We start from the raw sequence: 7,500 nt of genomic DNA, 5'->3' as shown, positions 1-7,500 counted from the left end.
CAGAATAATGATTGAAACTTAATATAGCACTCTTATTACAGGATGGAAACCTCTCCTGTGCCAAATAGAGGAATGTGATGGTGATGGAACGTCAGAGGCTGTCAAAGTTTGCTTTGATCATGCTGTGTGCTTGGGAGCCTGTCCTGAAAATCCTCCTCCGTTATTCCTTTGTCTTGACTGTGCTGAGGAAATCAGGAGAGAACACAATACTGTTGAGTTCTTTGATATACTTATGCCAATGGCCCAAGTATCTGCCACTTGTGAAAATAAGGTATAGTAGTTATATTCCTTTTTGTACGGAATATGGTGTATTATGTCAAAACTGATTTATATAAATATGCTTTGCTTGATACCCCTTTTGTCTGAAATGTGTAGTATTTAAGTTATATTTGGCAATGTAGGGTTTTAGGGAGTATTGTCTTTCTTGGTTGAAAGAGAGGAATTTGAAAAAAATGCATTATCCACATTTCATTGAAAAAAAAATTAACTTTAGAACATAGATAGTTAATAACATTAATAGCTAGTCAGCAGTTTTGAGCAATTGATTTATGTAAAAGTTTTTTGTCTAATTCTATACTATTATCATAAATTTCAAAATTAAGAATTTCTAACTAATTAAAGTAGGACAATTTTTACTTTTTTTTTTTTTAGCAATGGGAAACATGTAGTGAAAAGTTTACAAATGAATATAGCACAAATATTGTGTCCATAATTTCTGTTATAGGAAGAATAAAATGCAAGTCATTAAATATCAGTTAAATGTTACTGAAAATTTCCTTGGGACATTGAATTATGAGAAATTTGGAAGTCAGAAAATTTTAGTTTTTCAACTCGATTTAGTAAATTGGCAATATATCTAGTGTAAATATATCTCATTGACATTTGTATATTTTAATGCAAATGTTGATAAAGGGGAAGTGAAAAACATGGCTGTTAAACCCATTGCAGAAAGAATGAGAGTGTGGACATTACAATAAAAAGTAATTATTTTGATGAAAGCATTTTGCAACCTCTCATCATTAAAAAAAAAACTATCTTGTCTTGTTATTTGTAAGATGATGTTTGATTGAATGAAATTCATCTAGTTTGCATTATATGAAATTTGAAAATCCCCACCTCCCCTCCACACACACACATACACACACACACACACACACACACACACACACACACACACACACACACACACACACACACACACACACACACACACACACACACACACACACACACACACACACACACATGCACTGTGGCCATTGACAAAGGTCCTAGACCATTTTCTAAGAAATTAGTACAGTCTACATAATTATGCAATCATGTGAGAAATTCATATTTTTAGTCAGTAATTATTGTTAGATTATTGCCCTGGTGCCAGTAACATCTATGCTAAAGAGAAGGTGCAATTAGGTAAGAAAGAAATGGAAAGTATAGTCAGTCTGGAAAGATAAAAGGAAATTTAGTATTGTTAACCCATTCACGCCGGGGCCGTTCCGGCTTTGCGCGGTAGCAATACCGGGGTTCTCAAACGCATAAGCCTAACGCCTAGAGATTCTCGGGTGCACAAGCCGCGAGCCTGGGTTGCCCGCTCACTCTACCTGAGCGCGCGGCTTCCCCTCATAGCTCGTCCAGGGCATCTGATGCGAAAACCACAATACGTGCTATCACTCAACCGGCGTGAATGGGTTAAGAAATTAGTTTGTCTTTGATATTTCTCTTTGGCACATATTTATATAGAACAATTTAGACAAAGAAAATGATTCAAATATGGGTAATGACACAAGAACAGGAGATGATACTTCTTAGATTTTCTGGTATGTGTATTGAGATTGCATGTAATCCAGATGAAGAACAAAAATTTAATACATAGATATAAAACTACAAGTAAACTACTGTTGGCCATTTTGATTTTCCTTTTGTTATGATTTGCACATTTTACTTTTCTGGAAATAAAAGATAATGTTTATTCATAATTCTGCTCCTGCTGGCAATATAGAAAGTGTATGCTGCTTCTCACCAGGTGATTACTGAGATGCGAGGTCACCTGGAGCCTCTCAGAGTAATTTTTACCCACCCTATTCTAAGAGGAAACAAAAGAGGTTTTGTATTTTTTTATATATATATATTTTTTTTTTCTTGAAAAAGTCAAGAATTTTTTTTTATATACAAATGTAACTACAATGTTTATACAAAACAGAACTATGTACAATGTAGATACACAAAGGAACTTCATGTCATCCATCATGTGGAAAATAATTTGATGGCATGATTTGATGTCATCTACCATGTATGGGTTAAGCCTACAGCTTATTGATGTTTAATTTTATTGTTTGGGGGAATCATAGAGGGATATTAAAAATAACCAAGTTTTAGTAGTCTGGAAAGGACATAAAAAAAAACTTTTTGACATCTTTTATTTGGTGTGAGTAAAAGATTGCTTCAGTTTTATTTCACTGTTTTCCCTGCAAGTAGTAGTCTTCATAAATTCTGTGCAGCAGTTAAAAGGTTATCTAATTGCTTCAGAATTGTCGCTCTACTGAGAAAAATGCTATTGCCACCTGCTATAGTATGGAGTGTGCAAGCTACAATAGCAATCGCCCCATACGCTACTGCAGTCAGTGCAACAACATTCGTCATAACAACCGTCGTGGGACAGACCATGTTGTTCATACAACCATTGGTTCTCCTTGGGCTATGGATCCTCAGATGCAAAACTTTACCATTGAAGCTATTGTCAGGTAAACTGAAATGTTCTGCTGAGAAGAACATCTATTTGTTGTCTATGATTTTGTTTGAACTTAGTTTTGCAACTGTTAGTTCAGAAGAAGTGATATGCTATGGTACTTCTATTCTACTACCATTTTTTTGTCAAAATTATAAAACAGTCTATTTCATGTTTCATAAAAAGAACAATGGAAAGAGATAAAACTCAGTTTTGTATTATAGCTAATGTTAAAAACATCCTGAAGTCTTGGAATATGCCTTTTTTGCCTGTTAGACCAACTATTGTGAATTAACACTGGTATTTCTTTGTTGTTTGGAGTAGATAAACATATTGAGTAAGGATATTAATTACATAGTATAAGAGAAAATAGATTGATATATGGAATCTTTATATTCAGTAATAGTAGATTTGAAACATTTGCAATAACTATAAACTTTTCTTTTTGATGGAAACAGCTTGCTCAATGAAGCCCAACCATTTGGAGACAAAACAAAAAGTAAAGACCAAGAGCGGCTCAACAGGGCTGGGCTGTTGGATGATGTGGATCAGGTCAGTAATGATGAAGAGGTGTTTGTCTCATGAGGTCACTATTATCATAATTTTTTTTATTATGATATATAGATGTTTAACCTGTTTATATCATATGTTTCTGATTCCAGGTCGAATGTTTGACACCAGAAGAGTCACGCCTTTTGAGCCGCTACGGTGTGTGGTTGATTGTAGGTCTGTGTGCTCCAACACCTGATACACCGATAGAAATGCTGGGTCGTATCCTTGCTGCACTGTGTCACTGGTTTAATGCAACACAGTACCTCCCAGATGGTAAGTCTTCCTTGGACTGAAGTTCATTACAGTTATAGGTTTATATACTGCAGATTTAGGAAATGCAAAGGTAAGAAATGATCCGGATCCCAAGTGCATACTGTGTTACCTATTGATATGCACAACAATATCTTGATTATAAAGGACAAAAACTTTATTGGACATCGGGTGAACGTATGGTTAGAGGAACAGAAATAACTTTTTAAAAAGTGTATGACACCCTAACCCTTTCCAGAAAAATGTGTATATACAAAAGCAAATACAGTGTTTTTATGCAAACATAACTCTGTATAACAAGTACATATGGCAAAAATCCATGAATTGATACGTCATCTGTTGTATGGGAAATATTCTGTTTTTGTGATACTGTGTCATCCAGTGTGAAAGGTTAAGTGCCGTGTTCATTTATCTTAGAAGTATACATCTTAGAGACTTGAAATATGAAAATACATCTAAATTTCAGATCAACAGGGAACAGCTATAGAAAGACTAAAGTCAGAGTACATCCACAACTGGTTACAAGATGTATGCAAGACACATTTTGAAGTATTTGTTTCTTGCCTCATGCCACATCCTGTAGAATATGCAAGAGTTGGTGGTCACTGGTAAGATATTATGATATTCTGCTTTTAATTTCAAATTGAATATAAGCTATCCCTTAACTCATTCACACCAGGGCTTATATTTGTGTAATGCCGCTCCCACTAGCTAAATAACAAGTGTTTGCAGTAATGAAACATGAGCCTCTCCCTGTGGAATGCTGCACTGCGCCTCTATGAGCATTTTTCACCCGGCTGTTTCAACGGGGTGATAATATGAGGTTTATGTAATTGTTTACATTATTTTCTGAAGTGAATAAAATGCATCTATACAAATGGAAGTCTTATGATTATATACATACATAACAATATAAAATGTATGTTTTGAGGGAAATCATGACATGATTATCAGACCAGGAATGCAAGTATACATGCAATCTCTACTTTGCTTTTTTATTTGTTTATTTTTTTGTATGTAGATGGCTGCACAAGTGAAAAGTCCCCAAGTAGTCAATATCTAGGCCTACCTGATGCCACTTACCTACCTCATTCTTTGAATTTTGGGAGAGAACATTTTTTAGTTCTATTACTATTGTATGACTTATTACTATTATGACTGTGATAAAGATGATATTTATTATTATGATTATTATTGCTATTATGATTATTATATAGCATTAATTGTAATAATGATAGAAATAGAAACTTTTTTTTTTTTTTAATTGGAAAATAGGGTAGATAAGTGAGTTCAGGGAGACTCCTTCATAACCAACTACTTTTGGAGCTATCTTTATGTTAAAAGAGAAGAAAAGAGAAAAACAAACCAAGTGTAATAAATTGTGCATGCATACATGTACATCAGACATCAAAGGATTAAAAGAAAAACTAGACTAATTAGATTGATCAAAGTATATTTTATGCTTCCCTTTTGAAAGTGTGGCAAATTGCCTTTTCACAGGGATACCCTTGCAACTCGTACTGACCACATTAAGGAAGGGTTCAATAGGTTGTTCTGCCTTGTACCCTATGAACTTATTACCGTCCAAGTTTGGGATCGGGTCATGCCGAACTGGATGGAGGCCATTCATAACGAAATTCCAGAGGACGAGCTTACTGAGCTGAAAATAACATTGAGGTATGTGGGTGTGTTGTCCTCTTTCGATGCATGGATTGTTTTCGTGGTTATTTTTTAGTTGATTATTTTTTATATGTGTATATATATTTTTTTTCTTTGGCTCTTTCATTTTCTACTCTCTCTCTTGCTGTCTACTTTTGCTTTTATTCTCTCTTTCTTTCCCATACCCTCTCTCTCTCTCATTCTCTCTTCTCTCTCTCTCTCTCTCTCTCTCTCTCTCTCTCTCTCTCTCTCTCTCTCTCTCTCTCTCTCTCTCTCTCTCTCTCTCTCTCTCTCTCTCTCCCTCCCTCCCTCCCTCCCTCTCTCCCTCCCTCCCTCCCTCCCTCCCTCCCTCCCTCCCTCCCTCCCTCCCTCCCTCCCTCTCTCTCCCTCTCTCCCTCTCTCCTTCTCTCCCCCTCTCTCTCCCTCCCTTACTCCCTCTCTCCCTCCCTTACTCCCTCTCTCCTGCCCTTACTCCCTCTCTCCTTCCCTTACTCCCTCCCTCCCTCCTACTCTCCCTTCCTTCCTTCCTTCCTTCCTTCCTTCCTCTCTTCCTCTCTTCTTCCCTCCCTCCCTCCCCCCCTTCCTTCCTTCCTTCCTCTCTTCTTCCCTCCCACCCTCCCTTCTTTCTTCCCTTCCTCTCTCCCTTCCTTCCTTCCTTCCTTCCTTCCTTCCTCTCTTCCTCTCTTCTTCCCTCCCTCCCTACTTCCCTTCCTATCTTCTTCCCTCCCTCCCTCCCTTCTTTATTCCCTTCCTCTCTCCCTCCCTCCTTCCCTCCCTCCCTTTCTCCTTCCCTCCTTCCATGAAGCACCACAGGCAAAACCACTTTTGGGCTTTTCATTGAACTTATCAAGCAGTCATGGAAATTTTAAGTCTGTTCATGATTCTCTTTTGAAAAAAAAAATTCTGGACCATTAGTTGGTGGAAACTTGACGGTGTACCTGAACAGTAATTTTCTAGATTCAGTGTGTAATTCTGTTTTTTTTAGTAGTATTTATGTATTCGTTATACTTTTTCAGATTGTGTATTAGTCTGTAATGCCTACATGACTGTAAGTTTTATTTATTTTGTTTATTGAGTTTTTATAGCAAATGTATTTTTGTTCAGTGTTGTTTTTTGAACTTTTGGTTGTGTTTTATTTGTTGATATAACTTTTTGGTTATTACAGGATTTTAATGAGAATTGTATTTTAAGAAATTAATTAGATGTTGTTAAAGGCATAGCTCCAATTGGGTTACAGAATTAATTTTTATTTAATATTTCTTCCACCAGCAAACTTTTGGATACAGATATGAGCCCACTTGGATTTGATGCCTCTCAGATGTACGGTTTTCTAAGTGTGCGATTCGTCAGCACTCAAGCCTCGGTGCAGGAACAAACTCTTTCGTGGCTTCAGGTATTTTACATGGAGTCCTATTTTTTCTGTTGACAGATTACTCATAATATCATTGCTGCTTGTAGAGATACTGTGTGATTTTTAACGCTATGGTTATAATATTCATATGTGCATATGAGAAGCTGAGACTTGGGCTGATCTCCATGGCAAAAAACTATCTTTCTTAGTTACACTTGAAAACACATTTATTTTAAGTGCTGGACATTAACATTGGCTATACTGGAAAAAAATGATATAGAATACAGGGAATTTTGTACCATACATAGATGAATGATTTTCAATTTCTAACATTCAGCAACAGTAGAATACAAAGTTGTCCAAGAAACAACAGTTCTATTTCCATATTCCATACTCAAACCAAGTACCATGATTATGACAGCTTAGATTGACCCTTAGAATGATGGTGTTTTTTATATGTGTGCATGAATTCAAAAGATACAAAACAAATAATGAATTTGTTATTTACAAGTATTGTATGTCATAAATTCTCTTATCATGAAACCAATCTGAGGTAGATACAAACAAAGCTAGAACATCATCAGACTGGATTTACCAAAATTCCCCATAAAACCTGATTTGGGCAAAATACCGCTTAGGGCTTATAGGTACAGCGGAACAGGATAACTGCAGCTTTGGCTATCCGAAAGTGATTTCAGTACTTTAAAATATATCTTTCTTTTTCAGATCCTTTCTTCCCTGAACATTGTGATTCCAATGAGCCTCTTGTTGACCATGTTCAGTGATGGTGTATCCTCACTTTGTAACCCTCCTGCTCCTGCAAGGAAGACCAGCACCAGTAATCGTACAGATTCTGCAATTTTAGGTTAGTCTGTCTTCCTCCCTTTCTTCCTTTCTGCCCCCCTCCCTCCCTTCCTTACTCCCTCCCTCTCTCCCTCCCTCTCTC

At 36.5% G+C, this 7,500-nt stretch overlaps 1 protein-coding gene across 19 annotated transcripts in view; it reads left to right on the top strand.

Annotated features, from left to right (window-relative positions):
* The window catches only part of unc79 (UNC-79 domain-containing protein), a 120,234-nt gene that overhangs the window by 39,278 nt on the left and 73,456 nt on the right, over positions 1-7,500 (top strand). For all 19 annotated transcript variants that reach the window (XM_086548145.1, XM_086548134.1, XM_086548135.1 and 16 more), the window contains 8 exons: positions 42-271; positions 2,524-2,738; positions 3,181-3,274; positions 3,385-3,547; positions 4,011-4,152; positions 5,045-5,221; positions 6,473-6,596; positions 7,281-7,419. In XM_086548145.1, the coding sequence (XP_086404271.1) occupies positions 42-271; positions 2,524-2,738; positions 3,181-3,274; positions 3,385-3,547; positions 4,011-4,152; positions 5,045-5,221; positions 6,473-6,596; positions 7,281-7,419 (1,284 nt within the window). The remainder of the gene's footprint in view (positions 1-41; positions 272-2,523; positions 2,739-3,180; positions 3,275-3,384; positions 3,548-4,010; positions 4,153-5,044; positions 5,222-6,472; positions 6,597-7,280; positions 7,420-7,500) is intronic.

The sequence above is a fragment of the Penaeus japonicus genome, unplaced genomic scaffold (assembly GCF_977035675.1).
Source record: "Penaeus japonicus unplaced genomic scaffold, GWHDUDI00000001_assembly GWHDUDI00000020, whole genome shotgun sequence".
NCBI classification, from domain to species: domain Eukaryota; kingdom Metazoa; phylum Arthropoda; class Malacostraca; order Decapoda; family Penaeidae; genus Penaeus; species Penaeus japonicus.
Note: the sequence above shows the minus strand (reverse complement) of the source record. Positions and strands in the feature narration are given on the sequence as shown.